A 23,970-nucleotide genomic window follows, 5' to 3' on the forward strand; every position below is an offset into this window, starting at 1 on the left:
ACTCCAGAGCCTAATGTGCTGAATAGCAGTGCTACCTCCTAGCATGAGTGGAAAAAATGAGACACTGGGAAGCACTGGGACCAATGCCTGGCATCCAGAAAATTCCCCAACATGCAGTTGGTGGCCTTCAAATTATAACTGGTAGCTATTTATTTTGCACCACTTGCCAGTCACTGTGCTGTGCTCTTTGCTTAGTATTTTTAAAATTTAATTTTAGATGTGGAGATTTTAGATACCTTTTACAAAATTAATTCATGAGACAGGACTCTGTCCTTTTGTTTTTTTGGGTGGGACCAGGTCTTGAACTCATGGCTTCACACTTGTAAAGCATGCGCTCTACCACACCTCCAGTACATTTTGCTCTGGCTATTTTTTGGAGATGGGGATCTGGTGATCTGGCCTCGAACAGTGATCCTCCTGATCTCAGCCTCCAAAGTAGCTAGGATTATGAGTATGAGCCACCAGCACTTGGCTCCATTCTGTTTTCTAATCAAATTACAATGTCTGGACATTGGAAATATCTGAATTTTATGACTTAAGACTTCAGTCCTTTGCCCCATCTACCCCTGCTGCCTTCCACTCCCTTTATTTAAGTGACTGTTTTGTCCTAGTCCATGTGCACACTTCTGTAGTGTGCACACTTTAAGATGGCACACAGTACCATCTTCATTTGTAGCATATGTATAGGTCCTTATACATTTTTCTCCATTTTCTAATTATAATTTTTGTTAAAGTATATTCAACATTTACATAGACTTTGTAAACATTTCTGAGTCATTTGTTATACTATGATTACATCTGTTCTGAGGTAACCAAGGCAGATTGGAGGAGGTTGGAGGAAAAGGTAAAACTGAAAGTACTTAATGTGTTTGAATGTACAAAGGGAGATTTACCCTTCTGATATACTGACATTCAACAACAGCACTTACACAAAACTAAGCACATGAAAATCAAGGTAGGGCTAGGATTTTAGCCTAGTAGTAGAGCACTTGCATATCATGTGCAAGACCCTGAGTTTCTTCCCCAGCACCAAAGAAAAACAAAAACAAGGTAAATATTACCTACAGAGAATAAAAATGGTACAATCTTGCTGTATAAGCCAGGATGGCATGGAACTCACAATCCTCCTACCTCAGGTTCTGGGATTACAGGTATGTATCACCTTGACCTGGCACTGTGACAAAGCACCTCGTAAGAGCTTTACAACTCTTAGATTAAATGAAGCAAAGAAACAGGTTCCTCCAGGGCCCAGGATAAGGCTGGCTGCAGGCTAGCTTATACTGGGCACCTGGTGCCTGGACCTCAAGCAAGTCACTCCAACTCTTTTAGAGGGATGGCAGTTACTTTCCTGAAGGGCTGGAAGGATGAAGCAAGCTTGCAGGTTAAGAGCCTGGCCCATGTTAAGTTCCAATGCTTCAGAACTGTTAAAACAAATGGGATAAGTCTGGGCTGGAGGCGTGGCTCGGTGGGAGAGCAAAGAGCAGGTGGCTAGCATTCATGAGAAAACAGGGTAATTCTCACCTCCAAAATCCCAAAGGGCAATGCCTGGTAAATACAACCCAAGTGGACTTTTTCTTGTGTGTGGAGGGTAACATACGTAATTTCCACAAGGAAAACATGAAAACAGAACTTGAATCAAAATTAAATTTCAGGGATGGGAAACATAGCTCAGATGGTAGAGTACCCAGGTGTGAGGCCCTAAGTTCAAACACCAGAACCACCAAAACAAACAAGCAACTAAAATTTCAAGCCAGGAAGGGTGATGCACACCTGTAATCCCAGCACCTGAGGTAGGCTGAGGTATGAGTTCCATGCCAGCCTGGCTTACACAGCAAGATCTTACCTCAATCAAAATCCTAAAATTTCAAGGGGGAAAAAAAAAAAAAATCAGACATAAATTTTTCTTTTTTTATATCATACTCATTTTCTCCAAGAATAAGTGACATCCAAGAGTCCTTCTAGGGTTAATAAAACTTTGTCACACAGACCTTTACTTTTGAGAGTCTCAGTACACACCCCTCTGGTTAGACATTCAAAATCCTCGTGCCTCAGCCTGGGATTACAGGCACGCACCAATACACCCGGCCTACACATTTTTTTTTTTTGAGGTACTGGGGCTTGAACTCAGAGCCTCACACCACCAGCCCTTTTTTTATCATGTTTTATTTCGAGATAGGATCTCTCAAACTATTTGCCCAGGCTGGCTTTGAATGGTGATCCTCCGACCTGTCTCCTGTGTAGCTAGGATTACAGGTGTGAGCCACAGGCACCTGGCTTACATACTCTTTACATAAGCAGCTGTAACTTTCCGCATGGACAGATAGGCATGAGTCACATGTAATTATCAAGTACTTGAAATGTAGTTTGTACAACAGAAAGTTTAAATTAAAAAAAAACTTAAGGCTGGTGGAGTTGCTAAAGTGGTAGAGCACCTGTTAGCAAGGGTGAGGCCCTGGATTCAAATCCCAATGCCACCAAAAAACCCCCAGAAACTTAAGTTGATTTAAATGTAAAAAGCCACATGTAGTTGAGCATTATATTGGGCAGGTTAGCACTGTGATTTGGTTGCTCAAATGAAAACCTACATTAATACATAAACTGTCATAAGGTATAGTTAATGTTTATTTATTTATTGGAGCTGGGGGATGAAACCTAGAGCTTCATGCATGCCAGGCAAGCATTCTACCACTGAGCCCCAGCCCCAGCCCTGTAATTAATGCTTAAATAAATTTATCAGCTTTGAAAACAGTAAGGCAGCTTGATAAGCATTTCTAGAGATATAATGTACTTACAAACCTTGATCTGGGATTAAGAAATTAAAAGATCCATCCCATTTTTCTTGTATTATGCAGCATGATTAAAAAAAAGAAAAAATCCAGTGATTCCCAAATAATGAACACCCAAGCACCTTTTTCTCCTTCTTGATGGATCTGAAGTCCTTAGAGCAGCCAATGGCATCTGGTTGGCTGGCAGGTACACAGAGCAGTGGGATATCTTGATATCCTTCACACTGTATCTGTGACACCAGGCTCACAGGCATGTGTTTATTCTTCCCTTTGCAACAGAACCCGCATCTGGCATGTGCTCCCTCAAGAAAACAGGGAGGGTGTAGAAAACAAGTGGCCTGTTTTACAAAACTCTAATTTATTCAAAGTTTTAAAAGATTTCACTCTCCCCTCCAAAATATCTTACAATTTAAAAAAAATCAAAACTATTTTCTCAGCCACTGTACAAGCCGCTGCTTCCTTTTCTTAGGACCAGCCTCTGTCCCTCCCTCAGTATTGCTGTATATTTATAAAATCCTCCCTCCTCTCTCCCCTACAACCCTGTCCACATAGCTTTCTGGTTCTTGGCTGTGGGCAAGCAAGCCTGAATGGCTGAGGGAAAACATGGCAGGTCTGAGGAACAAGATCTGCTTTGTGCTTCTGGGATAACAGCGAGATGGTTTGTCTCCTTCAACTGGATCACTTTCTTTTGCTCCATGGACACCTGCTTAGAGCCAAATATTTGGCTTGGGGTCACCCACGGCCCTATAGCCCTGCCTTTCTCCAGATTCCCCCAGCTGAGTCAGCCGTGACAGCTGAGTCTGGTGACCGCACCATCTGCTGTAGAAGGGCTGTATGTGGCCTGAGTAGGGCTTGACGGAACTCCAACTTCTCAGAGTGTGACCACCAAATCCCCAGGGGAGGAAGTTCTGGTTTTTCGGTAGGCAAAGCCAAGACCAGCCAGGACCATGGTAGGTAGGGAAGTGTGAGCAAAGGTCTGACCACGTAGGTCTGGAGGGAGCAGCGTTCCTTCCAACGACCCTCCCCCTCCCTCTTCATCCTGCAGGTCCCAGGATGACTCCAGAAAGGAGGAAGAAAATGAGGACAAGGATTCTGCTGTGTTGATGGGAAAAAGGCAGGAGGTGACAGTGTGCTCAGGGCTGGGGAGAGGCCTTCAGGAATCTGTAGTTGTCTTTGCTTCCCTATTCTGTGAGGGAGGGTGGGGGGGGACCAGAAGCCAGGCCCTCAGAAGCTTCATCAACTCTGTTCCTTGTCTTTGACTAATAAGACTGTGTGCTGGCCCCCGCTGGACACAGATAACACCACACGGTTCTCCAGTTGCTTGCCAGTCATCTCCACGGGGCTCCAGGCGTCCTCGTCCTGTCCTGTGCCCAGCTGGTAATTGGTGCCCATGCCCCAGGCAAAAACACGACCTGCAAGGGAGAGAAACAGGCACCTACCTTGAGGATCCCTAGGCCCACCTGTGAGAAGTCTGGCACATGGCGGGGGGTGAAGGGGAGTCTGGTTTTGGGCAACAGCAGCCTGACAACGTCCCAGCCCCTGGGAGCTCAGGGAAATTGGAAGAAGCCAAGGAAATGACGTCCTTACACAGTGCCAAAGACTTCTCCCTGCTCCTAGGTGTGGCAACTAAGGCCCTATTACTAGTCACTCCCTAGGCCCTCCACCAGCAGCTGGTCTCAGGACCAGCCACCTGTGATACTGCTATGAATGCTCCTCTGCCTGGGAACCTTCAGTGCAATGCAAGTCCCAGGACCTCAGGGCATCTCTCGGATCAAGCACCTCGGCCAGTCTGACTTCTAAAGGACACCCACGACTGTCCTCACCACTCAGGCTTTGGTAGCCACTGGCTCACACTCTTCTTTCTGGGCTGGCCAGGACCTTGACTACTAAGCCTTCTTTTCCCTAAAACTCTAAGTACAAGGCACTGGAAAACATAAGAGGTCACCTTGGTGGAAGGAAGCCTGAGTTAGGAGTCTGCAGACCCTGAGTTCAAGTCCACTGCCTCCCTGGGCCTCAGGGATAGCTCCTTCTTTGCTGTTTATCCCCTCTGCAAAATGAATCACCTATTACAGTAACTTCTTACTTATTTATGTTCAACAGGCTAGAACTTCTAAGAGTCAGGAGCTGTGTCACTGTGAACTCTCTGCCTCTCAGCTCCACCTGATGGTAGACGTCACAGTCTGCTAGGGAGTATGCTAAGAACCAGGACCCTCCCAGGCCCCAGCCAGACGTGTGGGCAGCTCCACTCACCATCCTTGGACACGGCATACCCCACAGAGGCTCCACAGGCTACTGAGGAGACAGTGGGCAGCCTGGAGATAAGGGTGGGTGTGCTCTTCTCCTCAGCACCCTCCCCGAGGCCCAGCCGCCCATACTCTGCCCGGCCAAGGCTGTATGCTTTTCCTGTGGGAGGAGGGAGAAAGATGAGCAGCTGGGCACCAGTGGCTCACACCTGTAATCCTAGCTCCTCGGGAGGCAGAGATCAGGAGGATTGTGGTTCAAAGCCAGCCCTAGCAAATAGTTTGCGAGACTCTATCTCAAAAATAGGTGGAATGGCTCAAATGGTAGCGTGTCTGCCTAGCAAGTGTGAGGCCGAGTTCAAATCCCAGTCCTCCCCACTCCCCTGCAAAAAAGAGAGAGATGAGTAATAGCAGAGATCATGCTCCAAACAAAATAAGTGGCAAGCCAGGTGCGTCCCCATGTCCTTGAGAGCTTATCTCCAGTCCCAGGGTGGTCAGGAGGAGGTCTGCAGTGTCTCTTCCTCATCTGAGGGATGAGGAGAACCTGCACAGAGATCCCCAATGCTTTGAAGTTTCAGGAATCTGGGGGACAAGGGTGGCACTCATGGATCCACATCTGGCTCAAGCCCTGGAATAGGCCCAGGTTTCAAGGCTATGATCCCAGGAGTCTGGCCAGGCACACGCCCAGGGAATATTCTGCCTCCAACATGGAGAGGGACTTGGAAGGCCTACCTTCTGAATCCATGCAGACTGTATGGTGCTGGCCACCAGAGAAGCCCACCCAGGACTTAGTGGAATTCTTGAAGGATGTCAAGTTCTGGGGTACGAAGCAAGATTCTGTGCCTGGTGTTCCTGCCATTAGGGAAGGAGGTGTTCTCAACCCCCTTCCATGACAAGACCACCCTCACCACAATACGGACATTCTTACTCTCAAGTAGCACACACTGCGGCTCTGAGGGGTTAGGTGGCTCCACAGTGGATACACACTGTTTGAGTGGTGGAGTCAGGATTGAAACCCAGGTCATTGGGTCACGCCTGACGCTGGGCTTGGGACTCACCAAGCTGATGGTAGTTGGAGAGCCCAAAGCCATACACATGGCCCTCGTGGGAGATAGCAAAAGTGAAATAGGCACCACAGAAAGCATCCTGGAACCTCACATGGCCCCGGCAACCCCTGGATTTCAAGAGCACACACTTGGGCACCAGTAGTCGCTCTGTAGGCAGAAAGGAAGCCAGGGTCAATGACAGACAGACACAGGGGGTCTTTCTTCTCTCTGACCCCGGGTCTGTTTCTCTTCCATTACAAAAGCCCTTACAGAGAGGCTAAGCAGAGATGCTTATCCCTAATTTACAGAAGAAAGTGAGCCCAAAAGAATTGCCTAGCTCAGATTCCCAGTCATGAGAGGTAACACTGACAGAACTTCCCAGACACCCTCCTCATTAACTCACTGATCCTCACAGCAACCCAATGAAGTAGCATTAGTTGGGGAGGTGACGAGAAAAGGAAACTATATCCAGTGTCCCAGAGTCAGTAGGTGGCAGAACAGGATTCAAAGCCAGGGCAGGAAGTCTCCAAAGTCTGAGTTCTCAGCTCACACTACAAGTTCATTTGAAGTATGTGTGAATGGAGAATCCCGAGCTCTTTCGCCTTCACCAGGCAATAGCTTGCCAAGTTGTCCCACTGGAGGTCCTAAAGCCACTTACCGAGGCCCTGCCGGCCACCACGGTTGGCAAATAACTCAGGCACACGACCCAGTTGGCCCTGCTCCCCGCAGCCCAAGGTATAGAGGTCACCATCAGCTGTGAGCATCACCAAGTGGTCGTTTCCTGTAGATAAGAGGAGGACAGAAGAAGAAGGGCTTTTCTGTGCAGCCTAACATTGAGCCAGCCTCAGAACAAGGTTCTCTAGCTCCAGCCTGCAGACAGTACCCCCAACTCACCTGAGGCCACCTTCACGACGGGCACGTCCAGCTGCACTTGCACAGGCACCATGCTCTTCTTCATGGGCTCCAAGAGCCCAATCACACCATTATTGTCCTGGAAGGGCAACAGGGACAAACACTTACCAGGCGGTCCTGCCCAGTCCAGCTTGCAAGAGACCACACAGCTACCTGGTGAAGGGTACTGAGTGGTAGCAGATAGGGATAAGGACATAGGCAGGAGCCTGGCCACTTACTGAAATACTTGTGAGTGAAATCACACATGGCCTGGCAATTGTGTTAAAGTAAGTGGAAGAGTAGATGTAAGTAGAGAAATAATAAGTTAGTAATTGTTGAAGCTGTGTAGCAAATGGATGGAGGTTCAATACATCATTCTGATTACTTTTATGTGTATTAGGAAATTTCCATAAAAATTTAAAATAATCTTGCCAGGCACCTATGATCCTAGCTACTCAGGAGGTAGAGATCAGGAGGATCATGGTTCAAAGCCAGCCAGGGCAAACAGCTGTGAGACCCTATCTCGAAAATACCTATCACAAAAAATGGCTTTAGTGGCTCAAGGTGCAGGCCCCAAGTTCAAACCTCAGTACTGCAAAAAAAAAAAAAAAAAAAAATCTTAATGAGGACACCATTGAGCCATTCTGCCAGCCCTGTTTTGTGATGGGTTTTTTTGAGATAGGGTCTTGAGAACTATTTGCCTGGCTTGTTTGGGGTGTGTGTGTGAGACAGACTTATTGTACAGCCAGGCTCGCCTTAAACTCTCAATCCTGTCTCAGCCTCACAAGTGTGGGGATTACAGCTGTGTACCACTATGCCAGCACGATTCCTTTCTTTTTATGACACTTCAAAACAGAAGAAGAACCAAAGCACCAAAAGAATTTTAATGCTGAACTGCTTTAAACATTGATACGTGACAATCCCCACCTCCATGACTTCCTCCCCGCAAGCCTCTGCAAAGTGTGGAAGGGGCTGGGAGAAAAGAGCAGCTTCCTGGATCAGCTCATCCAAAGGCATCCTTGACCCTCCCCCATTCCCAAGACATGCCCTTTCCATCAGATTTAAGGGACAGGCAGTGGTGCAGACAGGTGCAGATGAAGAAGCCAGATTTGGATCTGAGTCCCAGCTCTGCCCGTGGGCCTTCATCTTCCCACCAGGAAGCAAGCACAATGGGGGCAGGGAGGGGGACAATTTGGGGAAGCCCAGAGATTTACTTTGCCTGCCAGGTCCCATGCAGTCTTCCAGACCAGACTTACCCGGAAGGAGCCCCAGAGGAAGACGCGGCCATCCTCGGTGAGGGCTGCCGTGTGACTATCTCCTGCTGACACCTGTATCACCTTCTCTTGCAGTTCCACCTTTCCAGGGACCATCTCTGAGCCCTCCACTGATGTGTCCCTTCCCAGGGCACCCTCATCGTTGCAGCCGAAGGAGTAGACCTGTGGCCCGGACGCCTGCATTAGCGCAAGGTCTGGCCCCTCATGCTACTTCCTGCCTGGCTAGCCAGCTCCACCTCCAGTGGAATGTGCCTGGTGCAAACTCCTGCCCACTCCCCATTCCTGGCCCCCAGGCCCTGTCCAACCTGAGTCAACCCTCCAACCTACCTGGCCACTTTTGCTGAGACACACAGTGTGCATGCCCCCCGCCTCGGCCTGCACAACAGCCTCCAGAATGGGCACCAGGGCCGGCTTCTTCCTCTCCATGACGTTCTCACCCAGCCCCAGCTGGCCCACGTCGCCCTGGCCCAGTGTCAGCACCAAGCCTGGTTCTGTGTTGTGGGACCTGTGTGAGACTAAGGGGCAGAGAAGACAGCCCCTGAGTGTGCAGGATGACAGGAGAGGGGAGAGGTCACCTCACAGGCTCTGGGGTCACACAGACCTGGGTTCAAGCCCCTGCACTGCTACAGGGCACTAGGATGACCTTTCTCAGCCTCAGTTTCCTCATCTGTGGAACCCAGCTAAGAGAAGTACCTCTCCCACAGGGCAGTCTCAAGATCAAAACCTGAGCACATTATTAATGTGAGAAGGAAGAGCCACTCCACAGTGTGAGATGAAACTTAGCGGGGAGGGGATGAGGAAACGAGATCATTTTCCTGATTAGCTGACATTGGTCAGGAGCCGTGATGTCAACAGTCCCGCTCAGATGGTAATGTCTCCCCTTTATTACTGTCTGCTGTGCTACTTCTCGGTTGTTCTGCAAACCCTTCAGATTTAGGATGAACCTTCCAGAGGCCCCATAACTTTTCCAGCACTTCTCAGGGAGGCTACCTGGGCTGGAGCAGTCCCCACACTCCACCCTAACCACCCCCTCCCCAGGCTATGAATTTGTTGTGGTTTTGAGAGAAGGTCTTGCTATGTAGCCCAGTGAGTCCTTGAACTTGTGATCCTCCTGCCTCAGTCTCCTGAGTGCTGGGCTTATAGGCATCAGTCACCATACCCAGTGATCAGGCTGTGATTTTCAACTCCTGGACACATTCAGAGGACAGCTAAGTCCTTCTTCCTATTGAGCAGTGCAAGAGGAAGGGGAAGGAGTAAGGAGAGCTCATAGAAGCATTTGTGGATTAGTTTGGGTCAACCAGTGGGCAGTGTAAGGCCTCTGCTAGCCAATGGCGCCCAGCCCATCCCTCTGGGGTGTGGCCATGGCTGTCAGGGCCACTGCAGCTGCGCAGAGGGTGCACTGGACAGGGAGCCCTTGATTGGGTTTTCTGGTCAGGAGGGCTCCGCCCGCAGGCACCTTGGCAGGAGTGGGTGCTGGGATGGCAGCGGGTGGCAGTGGCCCTCACTGCCTGGTTACGACAGTCTGCAAAAGACAGACACTGTCTGAATGTGTGTCCACCTCCCCCCTCCTGGACTATGGTGGGGGGGGCTTTCTCTTGTCCCTACTCCACTCTGGGGTCATAAAAGAGAGGAAACCCATAGATGCCTGCCTCAACTGATACCAGAGAGAGGCTGGTGCTGTGTTCACATCATTTTTATGAAGTAGGCAATCCATGTTCAGCCAGGGAAAGTGACTGCCCATGGTCACATAGCTAGAAAGTGGCAGAGTCCCCTGCAATGCATTGTCACAAGCCAGTACTATGACCCTTCTCAGACTCAGTTTCCTCATCTGTGGAACCCAGATAACAAAAACTACTTATCCCACTGCCTGAGTGCTTTTAGCCAAGTCTGTCCCTTTTGTGATTCCCAAAGGGTGGGATTCAACAAGCTATCAGAGACCTCCCAGCTGGGGAAATCACCAGACATCCACATCCAGTCCCAGCTTCTCAAGGATCCAAGAGGCCACCTACTGCCAGAAAGAGGCAAAGACAACTTACCCTTCACCTTCTTGTTTTTGGGGATGGCATCTTCTGAGGGTGATCTTCTCTTGGCTATGCGTTTGGGTGGCATCTTCCTGTCCTGAAACCCCAGCCAAATATTACAGGTCAGAAACGGCAAACATTGTCCTGTGCCAATTAGGCAATATTTATCAAAAATCTTACAAAGGCAGGAGTTAGCGATTAGGAGGATGGCGGTTCAAAGCCAGCCCCAGGCAAATAGTTCACGAGAGCCAGCACTGGTGGCTCTTGCCCAATCTTAGCTATTCAACAGGCAGAGATCAGGAGGATCCCGGTTCAAAGCCAGACCGGGCAAATAGTTCAAGAGACCTTATCTCGAAAAAAACCCATCACTGGTGCTGCACTGGGTGCTGGTGGCGCACACCTGTAATCCTAGCTACCAAGGAGGCAGATCTCTGTTTGAAGCCAACCTGGGCAAATAAGTTCTCAAGACCCTCTCTTGAAAATTCCTAACACAAAAAGGGCTGGTGGAGTGGCTCAAGGTATAGGCCTTCAGTTCAAGCCCGCAAAAAAAAAAAAAAAAAAAAGAAAAAGTGTTCATGAGCCCCTACCTTGAAAATACCCAACAGAATAAAGGGCTGCTGGAGTGGCTCAAGTGGTAGAGTGCCTGTCTAGCAAGCATGAGAACCTGAATTCAAACCCCAGTACTAGAGGAAAAAAAAAAAAAACAAACAAACCATGAAAAGTCAAGAAGGAACTGCTCAGTAATTCCACCTCTCAAAATTTACTCTAAGAACTGAATATGAATGGATAAAGACTAAATTCCAAATATTCCCAATCATTAATAACAAAAGGTCAAACTTGGTGGCTCACCCCTATAATCCCAGCTACTTGGGAAGCACAGATCTGGAAGATCAAGATTTGAGGGTTAAGTCGGGCGCTGGTGGCTCACACCTGTACTCCTAGATACTCAGGAGGCAGAGATCAGGAAGACCAAGGTTCCAAGCCAGCCATAGTTTAAGAGGCCCTATCTGGAACATACCCACCACAAAACAAGGCTAGCAGAGTGGCTCAAGCGGTAGAGTGCCTGCTTAACAAGCATAAGGCCCTGAGTTCAAACCCCAGAACCACCAAAAAAATAAAGTACACAGGAGAATGCATAAGTTATTCGCAAATACAAGCGTATCATTCTATACAGTGCTTAAATACCCAAGGATTTTGGTATCCACAGGCTGTGTATGTCCTGAGTCCCCAAAGATTCCTGGGGAAACTCATAAATAATATTAACAACCACCTTTCCCCGACACTCATAATTTTGGTGACATGTTATCACTATCATCAGCCAAAAACAGTGCCAGGCAGGGTGGAGGCATGCACCTTATAATCCCAGCCTTTGGAAAGCTGAGGCAGGTCAGGAAGACCACAAGCAGCCAGGGGAAGTTAGCAAGACTCTGTCTCAAGATTTAAGAAGGGGCTGGAAAGGCAGCTCAGTGGTAGAGCGCTTGTTTGTAGCAAGTGGGACTGTGCATTCAATTCCCAGTAGCACACAAAGTTATTTTCAATAAAATCAAACCACACCACCTGTGCCTTTTGGTCCACAAGGGATTTTGGGACCACTTGAGCCACGCCTTTAGCCTTTGTTTTACATTTTGTTTTTGTGGCTGACCTAGAACTCTAGATCGTCCTGGCAGTGTCTCCCTACAGCTGGGATGAAGTGCCAATCTTGGGAGGAGCCTGGTTTTCCTAAACAGTCCAGTAAGAGACAAAAACTATATATAGATCCTCTCATTAACTCACAAGTAGCCTGTGTTACATGTGGGACAAGGAAATCACCTAAGGGTGACAGGGCAGGTTGGACCTAAGAAGATCCAGGATAGCTGACTGCTTCACCCTATCCCCTCTGTTCCCCGCCCCCCCGGCCTCCATGACTTCTCCATGCAGCTGCAGATTCCAATCCAGCCCAGACTGTGTCTAAAGCTCTTCTTCTTCCACATGTGCAGCTGTGGAAATAAATCTTTTTCTTTTCTTTTTCTTTCTTGCAGTGTTAAGAGTTTGAACTCTGGGCCTATGCCTTGAGTTGCCCCACCAGCCCTTTTTTGTGAAGGGTTTTTTCAAGACAGGGTCTCGAGAACTATTTGTCCTGGCTGGCTTTGAACCTCGATCCTCCTGATCTCTGCCTCCTGAGTAGCTAGGATTACAGGGATGAATCACCAGGCACCCAGTTTGGAAATAAATCTTTACTGAGCTCCAGTCTTTAAATGAAAGACAAGCTGAAGGAGTAAGGTTTGAAGCCAGCCCTGGGCAAATAGTTCTCAGGATCCTATCTCCAAAAAAAAAAAGAGCAACCCATTACAAGAGAGGGCTGATAGCCCTATCTTGAAAATACCCAACATAAAACAGGCTCAAGTTTTTGGTCGAATGGCTCAAGTGGTAGAGTGCCTGCCTAGCAAGCTCAAGGCCTGAGTTCAAATCCTAGTACTGCCCAAAAAACAAACAAATAAACAAAAAAAAACTGCAAGATCCCTTCCCAGTCTCGCTGGGGACCTGCCCAGCCTCTCCACTTCTTCCCTCCAGTAGGTTCTAAAGCCCCAGCCTTTCCAGCTGTCTGCTTCAGGTGCTGCAGACACGTGGTCAGGTACTTTGTGCTGATTATTCTAGAGAAGGTGACAGGAAGTAACCAGTGGCCTAGTATCTTGCTAAGCCTGGACAGGTTGTGCCAGGCCCAGTTCTGACTTTGATGAGGTGGCAGTTCTAAACGCCACCCAGTTTTTATTCTCCCAGCTTGCCTCTTTTTTTTTTTTTTCTGGCAGTACTGAGGTTTGAACTCAGAGCCTCATGCTTGCCAGCCAGTATCTCTCCATCTCGAATGCCTTTTGGATCCGTTATCCCATTGGAAGAACTTCTCCAGTCTCAAACTCACCTTCTCTGATTCCTGTCCCCAACCTGATCACTCTCTCCAAAGAAACTGGGATACACTTTGTGTAAGTATTTATTTGCAGCACTGGGGTTTGAACTCAGGGCCTCATGCTTGTTAAGCAGCACTCTCACTGCTTGAGCCACTCTGCCAGCTGGCATACACTTTGGATCATAATTACTCTACTTTACATGCCTGTCCATCATTCCAATCTACACCCCATATGAGTCTCACTGGGGATCTCAGCTGCTCACTTTATCTTCCTCCCTATGCATAAACCTTTACTTCTCAAAACAATAGCTGAAGACAGCACTAACATTCACTCCTATCTCAGAGTTGAAAGAACTGAAGCTCAGAGAGGAAAATTTAACTTGCTTAAATTCAAAAAGCAAATAAAAGAGAGCCAGAAAAAGAATCTAGGTATATCTAATTGTTAAGTCAGGTGTCAGTCAGGCTCACTCCTATAATCCTATCTACTTGGGAAGCTGGGAACTGGACGATCATGGTTGAAAGTCCCCCACCTGTAAAATAACCAGAACACAAAGTGGACTGGAAGTGTGGCTCAAGAGGTACAGTGTCTGCTTTGCAAGAGTCAAACCCTGAGTTCAAACCCCCCTGGTTCCACCAAAAAAAAAAAAAAAAAGAAAGAAAAAGAAAAAAAAGTGCAGGACTGGAGGTAAAACTCAAAGGTAAACTGCTTGCCTAGCAAGTGCCAGGCCCTGCGTTCAATTCCCAGCACCCCAAAAATTAAAAGTAAGTTGTATATGGTGGCAAATGCCTGTAAACCCAGCACTCCAGAGGCTGAAGAAGAAAATGGCAAATTCAAAACGAGTCTGGGGTACATGATGAGATCCTAAAATAAATAAATAAATAGATAGATAGATAGATAAATAAATAAATAAATAAAATAAAAGACATCAGGCACTGGTTGCTCACGCCTCTAATCCTAGCTACCCAAGAGGCAGAAATCAGGAGGATTCTGGTTTGAAGCCAAACCAAATAGTTTGCGAGACCCTGTCTCAGAAAAACCCATCACAGAAAAGAGCTGGTGGAGTGGCTCAAGTGGTAAAGCAACTGCCTAGCAAGCATGAAGCCCTGAGTTCAAACCCCAGAGCTGCCGAAAACAAAAAACAAACAAAACAAAGAAACATGACTGGAGGTGTGGCTCAAGATTCCAGCTACTCAGGAGGTGGAGGAGGTTTAGAGAACTGGGGTTCAAGGCCACCTTGGGCAAAAATTAACAAGATACCATCTCAGCCAATAAGCTGGGTGTGGTGGTTCACACCTGTCATCCTAGGTACATGTGATAAATAGGAAGATTATGGTCCAGGCCTGCCTGGGCAAACACACCCTATCTGGAAAAGTAGAAGAGGGACCAGGTGTCAGCGGCTCACACCTAGCCACTTTGGAAGGCTGAGAGTGGGGGGGCATCCATTGTGGCTTGAGACTAGCCTGGGCTAGGTGTGACTCAAGTGGTAGAGCACTTGCTACGCAACCACAAAGCCCTGAGCTCAAACCCCAGTCCCACCGAAAGAAAAGAAAAGGAAAAGGTGTGGGGCCTATCTAGCAAGAGTGAGGCCCTGAGTTCAAACCTCAGTGTCACCTCTGAAAAAAAGAAGGTCAGCTAAAGGTAGACCATGATCCAAGCAGTCTGAGCAGGATCCCCAATGACCCTGGCCAAACAGAAGGAGTGGAGCACAGAAGCAAACTGAAGGAGAGGAGGCAGAAAGGAAACACAGCCAGTTGGGACCCATGAGTGGGCCAGTGACAGGTGCAGACAATGGCACAGCTCCCTACTGTGCTGAGCACTGCCTTGAGACCTGACAGATCAGAGTTGTCTTTGAGCTCCATTCTTTATCTGTAAGACGGACACTCTAAGAGGACCATTGTGTACAACCCCAGAGGCAGGGCAGGGGGATAACATGGCACCTTCTTACCAGTTCCCCACCAGTATCTCCTCAAGCATAAAACTGAGTCTTTTCTGCAGATCAGACAACTCTGATCTGTCAGGTCTCAAGGAAGTGCTCAGCACAGTAGGGAGCTGTGCCATTGCCTGCTCTCTGTGTTCTGTTTCATTTATTTGGTTCTGGGGATCTGCCCATGCATGCACTCTACCACTGAACCACACCCCCAACTCCTGCATCTATTTTTTTAAGTAGTGTCTAGATTGAGAATAAGAACTTGACTTTTAGCTGGGCGCTAGTGGCTCACACCTGTAATCTTAGCTACTCAGGAGGCAGAAATCAGAAGGATCAAAGCCAGCCTCAGGCAAACAGTTCTTCCCAGGACCCTATCTCAAGAAAACCCATTAGGGTGATGGAGTGGCTCAAGTGGTAGAGCACCTGCCCAGCAGGTATGAGGCCCTGAGTTCAAACCACCCTTCACCCCTAGCATCTAGCTTTCAAGAGTTTATGATCTGGGTGAAGAGTGAGATACAATCACAAATAAAAGTCAGATAGGAGTCCACTTCCAGGCAGCCCTGGTATCAACCTGACCTGGAGAGCTCACACCTGCCCTGTGGGAAGTGTAACCACCCTGTTGATAGATAAGGGAGATGAGGCTCAGGGAAGGGGAAGGTGCTGCAGGCCATGCAGAGGTGGAATGAGATCCCAGGTCTCCAGGCCACTCTCCACAAAAGCAGGAGCTGTCCCCAACCTGTTGAATGAAAAGGGTAGGCAAACCAGACTATACAGTCTACCAGGAGCCTGGTGTTTCTGCCACGACCCCGTGACCTCCCCATAGCCTCCTTTCCAGAAAAAGGACAGGGAGCACTCTCGAGACCAGAGCAGCTGTCCCTTCCGTCCTCCCCACTAGGAGGCAGAACTTGCCTGCCAGACTCAGGGGCTGAAGAATGTCTTTGTGTGAAAGGTTCGAAGGAGGGAAGAGAGGATGGGGCTCTCCTGTCAACATTTGCTGAACAGCTGCTATGTTGTGCCAGCCATGCCAGGCACAGAACCGGCACACTTCACAGCAAGAGTTCCTTACTAGGGTCCCAAGTACAGAGGGCTGTGCCTGGGCCTCTGTGTTCATTTTTCCCTGGAGAAAGAGGCTACAGCTTCCACCAAATGTTAAAGCCACTGCTGTATGGAAATGATAGGATATTGGTAATCTCACCAAATGCCTCTTACTTTCATTTCACTGACAAGGAAACCAAGGCTCCCAGAGGTTGGGTGTGTGGCCCAAGAGCACTGGAGGAGGGACATGGTGAGCTAATTCAACTTTCCAAGCTCCACTGATGCCCTTCTTGGAGGAAGCCTTGCCTGCCTCCTCCACCCCCATCCACTGATCCTTGGTCCTGCATCCAACTCTCCACATCCAGCTCCTGCTGCATCATCAGTTCCCTTCCTCCAGACTCTGGTCTCCTGTGGGATCTCTAACCACAACATTCACCTATACCTTCCTGTCTTTGCACATGCTGTGCCCCCTTGCCTGGATCACCCTGACCCTGTTACAACCCCATAGCCATTCTGCCTCTGCACTTCCATGGAAACCAGATCTTCAAAAGTCACCTCACCTGGAAAGCTATCCCTGACCTTCTGGGGCAGGATTAGGGAGCGTCCCCCTTGGGGTTCCTGTAACACTCCATACACTCAACTTCGTATGGTAAGGCACACAAGTCACACGTGGTCGGAAATGTTCTTTAGTCTGATGAATGAGTAACTTGCCAGCAGCAGCGCCCAGACTCCAAGAGCATGCTTTAGTAATCGCACTGAACCAGAGCTGTGACCCCACAAGTCTCCCCAAGAAGACTAGACAAGGGCCACACGAAGCCCACCCTTGTCACCATCTTTCCCCAGCAGTTCAGGAGCCTCACGGGACGGCCAGCAAACAATTTATTGACACACTGAGTGGACACGGAGTTGAGGGCACACCTCTCCGTCCGGGAGAAGTCAACAACCAACTGGGTGCCTGTTGTCGCTGAGGTTTCTGTAGCTGCGGCGGACCCTCGCCACCCACCCTCGATCTCCAAAAGCAGACCTCTCGCGGGCAGAGACCAGCCCCCCGTCCCCCCTCCCCGCTCTGCAAACTGCTTTCTCCAAACGAAGGCGGGACAAGATCCCTTCCCGCGTCGGAGACGCAGCGGATTCCAGGCGGCCACCTGAGTCGGCGCGGCGCGTGGGACGGGGCCCCGCGGCTGGGGAGGTCACCGCGGCCGCGCGCATTCGGCCCCCCGCGCTCGGGCCGTTTGAATCTCCCGCCCGCGGGGCCGCCGCGGGGCGGGCTGGCGACAGAGGCACGGCGGCGGAGGGGCTGCGCGGCCCCTGCTAGCGCGAGGCGGGGCCGGGCCGGCCAGCCGCTCCGCAGGTCTTGGGCACGCGCGATCGCACCGCGCCTTCGCGCCGCCAGCTTCACGCAGGGTCGGCGCTGCGCGCCCCGGGGAGCGCGCGAGCAGCGACCCCGGCCCGCCGCGGATCCGCGATGCTCCGCCGGGCACCCGCGCGCCTCCCTCCTCCCGGCCTCTCCGCACGCCGACGCGCGACCCACCTCGGTGCAGAGCAGCCACAAGGAACTCCAGCGCTCGCCCGCCGGGCCGCGAACTGCCCCGGAGCATGCGCTCTGTAGGCCTCCGGCCCCGACCCTGGCCAGAAGGGAAAACAAAGAGCCCGGCGCCCCCTGGCGGCCACCCCTGGAAGTGCAAGTGGCTGCTCCTGGGTCGCGAGCTTTTGGCCAGGCTTTTGCTACTGGCCCAGCTGCAGTGGTTGTGTACTTTGGAAACCTCAAACCAGGCCAAGTGGACTGACAACTAGCCAGCCCGAAGAGTACTTGACTCAGGGTTTGTTCTGGAAAATCTGGTGAGGAAGGGTCTGTACGAAGCAAAAAGATACTGATCTTTCCTTGCCCTCTAGAGTATCTCCACACAGAAGGATGAGAAATCAGACCGTCAACCACATGGGGTCATAACAGAGGTACACACTGGGCCATCTGACTCAGCCTGCGCTTAAGAACGGCCGTCCAAGTTAAATCTAGGAGGAAAAGGCATCCTAGGAGGGCGGCACTTGGAATATCGGCTAGCGGGGAAAGCCGGGAAGGGTGCAGGAAACTGCCGTGAAGACTGGAACAGCGGTGCCCGGGGAATATCACAGGGTGCACGTGGCCCTGTGGTACGATGAAGTGCCGCCTCTGTCCTGAGCAACGGGGAACTGTGGAAGGGTTCTGCTCCACATGATCAGGGTTTTGTTTGAGAACAAAGTGGAGAAGGGTTTGGGGTAAAGAGGGACTAAGAATGGGGGAAGTAAAAGGAAAGAGACCAGAAGAAGATGGGGGGAGTGGGCTGAAGGCTGAAGGTGTGGCTTAAGCAGTGGAGCACCTGTCCAGTAAGCTCAATGCCTTGAATTCAAACCCCAGTATCGCCCCGAAATAAAAATAAATAAGAAAAGGCTGGGTCCTAAGTACTACATGCCTGTAATCCCAGTTACTTGGGAGGCTGAGGAAGGAAGATCACAGCTGTGGGCCAGCCTAGGCAATTTACTGAGACTCTGTCTCAGAATAAGCATTAAAGGGCTGGTGGAGGGGCTCAAGTGGCAGAGCAGCTGCCTAGCAGCATGAGGCCCTGACTTCAAACCCCAGAATGGGCAACAAATAAACATTTAAAAAGGAGAGGAGCACAGAAAGAAAAAGAAAGAGAAAGAGAAAAAAAGAGAGAGGAAGGAAGGAAGGAAGGAAAGGAGGAAGGGAGGAAGGGAGGGAGGATGGAGAAAAAAAAGAAGGGAAGAAGCTAAAAGCACAAATTGGGGTAGAGCTGAAGCTGGGAAGCAAGCATCAAGCAAAATCCTTCTTGCTGGCACACCCTCAGACGCACACAACCAGCTCTTCAAGATTTTGCCTATTCCTGAGGTGACTACTTAGGCCATTTGATTGTGTCACTTTTCCCACGAGGGCAGCAACCTCTGCAGAAGGGCATTTTTGTGTTTCACATTAATTCTGATTCCAGACATCATCCTACATGGATATTTTAATTTTTTTTTCTGAGACAGACTGTGTAGCCCAGACTGGCTATGAACTTGCCATCCTCCTGCCTCCACCTCTGGAGTAGTTGGGATGACAGTTGCACACCACAATATGCTTATTGGTTAAGGTGGGTCTCTCTAACTTTTTGCCCGGGCTGACCTCAGACCTCCATCCTCCTGATCTCCACCTCCCAAGTAGCTGGAATTACAGATGTGAGTCACTGCACCTGGCCAAGATGGTTTTTTGTTTTTTTTGGTACTGGAGATTGAACTCAGTGCTTCATGTTTGCTAGATAGTCACTCTACCACTTGAGCCACATTGCCAGCCCCACGATGGACATTTTTTCAATCATTTTTAATTAGGATATATTCATTATACAGGGGGGGATCCATAGTGACAATTCTGATTAGACTTATATTGTACATTAGTTACATCACCCCATCTTCTCTTCCCCTCAACCCCTTCCCTAAGAGTGACTTTTTTTTTTTTTTTTTTTGCAGTACTGGGGCTTGAACTCAGGGCCTACACCTTGAGCCACTCCACCAGCCCTTTTTTGTGTTCGGTATTTTTGAGATAGGGTCTCACAAACTCATTTGCCTGGGCTGGCTTCACACCTTGATCCTCCTGATTTCTGCCTCATGAGTAGCTAGGATTACAGGTGTGAGCACCAGTGCCTGGTACAAGATCTACATTTTTAAAAAATTTTTTATTTTATTCATATGTGCATACAATGTTTGGGTCATTTCTCCCCCCTTCCCCCCACCCCCTCTCTTACCCCCTGCCCCCCCAGCCCCCCTTACCCCTCGCTACATGAAGATCAACATTTTTGATGAGTGTTTTCCAATTGAATTTCTCCTACTATGTAGTGCCCACCCCAGTGCACTCACATATTTAGTCTCTTACCTCTTCAAGTTTACCTCTGCCTCCATTGTGGGTTCCTCTTCTGGATGATATACTTTGAGGTGTTTCCAAGTTTTAACCGTAGGACCTCTGATCTTTCTGGGTTGTCTTCCTCCAAGATCTTACTCACTCACATGGCTTAATGTAATTATAAAAATGATTATTATTACCTATTTTGTAAAAGGCATTTGTAACTACAGAACACATCCATATGCATAAACTCATTTGTTCCTTAGAGAAACCTCAGGAGAGTTAGAAAATGAGATTCAGCCAGGTGCCGGTGACTGGTTTTCCAGTAACATGAGTTCAAGCCCCAATACTGCCAAAAAATAAATAAAAATAACCACAGCAAAATGGATGGGAGGTGTGGTTCAAGAGGAAAGCCCTGAGTTCAAACCAGTTCCACCAAAACAAGGGTTGGTGGAGTGGCTCAAGAGGCATCTCACACAGGTGCTAGTGGCTTATGACTGTAATCCTACCTATTTAGGAGGCAGAGATCAAGAGGATCACAGTTCAAAGCCTGTCTGGGCAAATAGTGAGACCCTGTCTCGAAAATACCTAACACAAAAAGGGCGGGTGGAGTGGCTCAAGGTGTAGGCCTTGAGTTCAAGCCCCAGTACCACAAACCACAACAACAACAACAACAAAAAAGGGGAGGTATCACACCTGCTTAGCAAGCATAATGGAAGCCCTACGGTCAAACTCCAGTACCACCAAAAAACAATGACAAAAACACACACAAACAAAAGAAAAAAAAAAAAAAAGAAAGAACAAAAATAAAACAAAGGCTGGGCACAGTGGCTCACATCTATAATCCAAGTTACTCAAGAAGCAGAGGTCAGGACTATCAAGGTTCAAGTCCAGATTGGGCAAAAAGTTAGCAAGACCTCCATCTCAACAAGAAACCAATATCTGAAAAATAACTAAAGCAAAAAGGGGTGGGGATGTGGCTCAAGTGGTAGAGCACTTGCCTAGAAAGCTCAAGGTCACCCCCCCCATATACACACACAAATCAACTAAACAATTTTGGAAAACTTCCAAATGTTTAAAAACTAAATAACACACTCTTAGTCCATAGATCAAAGAAGAAATCAAAAAGGAATTTTTTTTTGGCAGCACCAGGGTTTGAACTCAGGGTCTCATGCTTGCTAGACAGGAGTCTCTAGTTTTTGCCCTAGTTAAAAAGTATCTGGAATCACAGGTGTGCTCACCACACCCAGCTCGTTCTTGAGATGGGATCTAAGATTTTGCCAGACTGGCCTTTAACTTTCTTATCTCACTGTTCTGAATAGCTGAGATTGCAGATTTAAGTCACCATGCCTGGCCCAAAAGAACTTTTAAGCCAGGCACTGGTGGCTCACACCTGTAATCCTAGCCTCTTGAGAGGCTGAAATTGGGAGGATTGTAACTAGCCTCAAAGTAAACAGAGAAAAGGAGTACCAAAATAGGAACTAATGAACCTGATCACAGTAAGACAATAAAGTCATCAATCAGTGCCTTCTCTATATGCCAAGTATGGTACAAACACAGCTCCTTTCTTTGAGAACCCTTCAAGTAGTAGGTCAGATGGACATTAATTAGAAAATAACCATACTGTCAGGCTTGGTGGTTTACATCTGTAATCCCAGCTACTGGCAAAGTGGAGATTGGGAAGATTGTGGTCTGAGGATAACCTCAAACCAAGCAAAAAGTTAGCCAGACCCTATCTCAAAAAATAGGTCAGTTATAGTGGCAGGTACTTGTAATCACAGCTTTGTGGGAGGCATAGGTTGGAGAATTGGAGGTCTGAGGCTTGCCCTGGTAAAAAATCCACCAGGCTCCCACCCTTCCCCCCTAAAAAGCCCCCAACAAACCCATCTGAAAAATAACTAAAAGGGGTGGGGCACTGTGGAGATGTGGTTTAAGCAGTAGAGCACCTGCCTAGCAAGTCCAAAGCTGACTTTAAACCCTAATATTGCCAAAAATATAAAACAGAAAAGTGCATGGCTCAAGTAGTGGGTAGAGAGCATGCCCACCAAGTGCAAGTTCCTGAGTTTTGAGGCCATTTTGATGCTTAAAGGGGAGATGAAGACAGTGATTCAGGGTTTAGGCTCTGGAGACCAGCAGTCCTTCAAACCCCTCTCTGCTGTGACTTGGACAAATAACCTAACCTTGTCTTCCTTACCTGTAAAACAGATTGAATAAAGTCCCTGTACCACAGAGGTGTTGCAAGAATTAGAGAATGCTATCACATAGTAAATCTCATCATGGGGGAAAAAAAAAACAACAAAAAAACATGCACAAAGACCAGAGAGTGAGGTGTTGCCCTCACTCCCCAGGAAATTGGACGTGTGTGTGTGTGTGTGTGTGTGTGTAAGAGAGAGAGAGAGAGAGGAGAGAGAGAGAGAGAGAGAGAGAGAGAGAGAGAGAGAGAGAGAGACTGGGATGTGAACTCAGGGCCTCCACCTTGAGCCACTCCACCCACCCTTTTTTTGCAATGGGTTTTTTAGATAGACTCTCTCAAACTATTTGCCCCAGCTGGCTTCCAACTGCCATCCTCTGATCTCTGCCTCCTGAGTAGCTAGGATTATAGGCATGAGCCACCAGCACCTGGCTTCAGTATTCTATTTCCAAGTCAAGTAAGGCTAGGCACATAGCACATTCATATTAGCTGACCCTCTATATCCATGTCTTCTGCATCTGTAGATCCAATAGCTGATCAAAAACACTGGGAAAAAGGTGCACCTGGGCAGAATATTGATTTCTCTTGTTATTAAGCAACTACAATTACATTAATAGTTATGAGCAAAACTATTCACATAGCATTTACATTGTATACTTGATTTCAAGCATATGGAAGTGCCTAGGTTCTATGTAAACACTGCACCAGCCAGACGCCTGTAATCCTAGCTACTCAGGAGAGGTATCAGGAGGACCCAGGTTCAAGCCACCCTGGGCAAATGGGTTTGCAAGACCCTATCTAGAAAACACCTATCACAAAAAGAGGCTGGCAACACATCAAAAAGATTATTCACCATGACCAAGTAGGCTTCATCCCAGGGATGCAGGGGTGGTTCAACATACGAAAATCAATAAACGTAATAAACCACTTGATCATCTCAATAGATGCAGAAAAAGCCTTTGATAAGATCCAACATCATTTATTGATAAAAGCTCTAAGAAAACTAGGAATAGAGGGAAAGTTCCTCAACATTATAAAAGCTATATATGACAAACCTACAGCCAGCATTATACTTAATGGAGAAAAACTAAAACCATTCCCTCTAAAATCAGGAACCAGACAAGGATGCCCACTATCTCCACTCCTATTCAACATAGTACTGGAATTCCTAGCCAGAGCAATTAGGCAAGAAGAAGGGATAAAAGGAATACAAATAGGTAAAGAAACTGTCAAAATATCCCTATTTGCAGACGACATGATCCTGTACCTTAAAGACCCAAAAAACTACTCAGAAGCTTCTAGACATCATCAATAGCTATAGCAAGGTAGCAGGATATAAAATCAACATAGAAAAATCATTAGCATTTCTATACACTAACAATGAGCAAACTGAAAAAGAATGTATGAAAACAATTCCATTTACAATAGCTTCAAAAAAAAATCAAATACCTAGGTATAAACCTAACAAAAGATGTGAAAGACCTCTACAAGGAAAACTATACACTTCTGAAGAAAGAGATTGAGGAAGACTATAGAAAGTGGAGAGATCTCCCATGCTCATGGATTGGTAGAATCAACATAGTAAAAATGTCGATACTCCCAAAAGTAATCTACATGTTTAATGCAATTCCCATCAAAATTCCAATGACATTCATTAAAGAGATTGAAAAATCTACCGTTAAATTTATATGGAAACACAAGAGGCCACGAATAGCCAAGGCAATACTCAGTCAAAAGAACAATGCAGGAGGTATCACGATACCCGACTTCAAACTATATTACAAAGCAATAACAATAAAAACAGCATGGTAC

At 48.0% G+C, this 23,970-nt stretch overlaps 1 protein-coding gene across 3 annotated transcripts; it reads right to left on the reverse strand.

The window, feature by feature from the left end:
• Positions 1 to 3,122: 3,122 nt before the first annotated feature.
• On the reverse strand, positions 3,123 to 20,159 carry Rcc1 (regulator of chromosome condensation 1). Of its 3 annotated transcripts, none has more exons than XM_020182261.2 (10): positions 20,001 to 20,159; positions 10,274 to 10,355; positions 8,565 to 8,752; positions 8,220 to 8,399; positions 6,967 to 7,063; positions 6,731 to 6,853; positions 6,085 to 6,240; positions 5,759 to 5,878; positions 5,037 to 5,189; positions 3,123 to 4,198 (listed from the first exon to the last, which is right to left on the reverse strand). In XM_020182261.2, the coding sequence occupies exons 2-10, from the start codon at positions 10,344 to 10,346 to the stop codon at positions 4,023 to 4,025; spliced, it is 1,266 nt and encodes a 421-aa protein (XP_020037850.2). In that variant the 5' UTR covers positions 10,347 to 10,355; positions 20,001 to 20,159; the 3' UTR covers positions 3,123 to 4,022. The 3 variants fall into 3 exon arrangements, with proteins under 3 accessions (XP_020037850.2, XP_020037849.2, XP_073936908.1); XM_020182260.2 differs by lacking the exon at positions 20,001 to 20,159 and adding an exon at positions 17,634 to 17,750; XM_074080807.1 differs by lacking the exons at positions 5,759 to 5,878; positions 20,001 to 20,159 and adding an exon at positions 17,634 to 17,750.
• Positions 20,160 to 23,970: the final 3,811 nt, after the last annotated feature.

The sequence above is a fragment of the Castor canadensis genome, chromosome 7 (assembly GCF_047511655.1).
Source record: "Castor canadensis chromosome 7, mCasCan1.hap1v2, whole genome shotgun sequence".
In the NCBI taxonomy this organism is placed as follows: domain Eukaryota; kingdom Metazoa; phylum Chordata; class Mammalia; order Rodentia; family Castoridae; genus Castor; species Castor canadensis.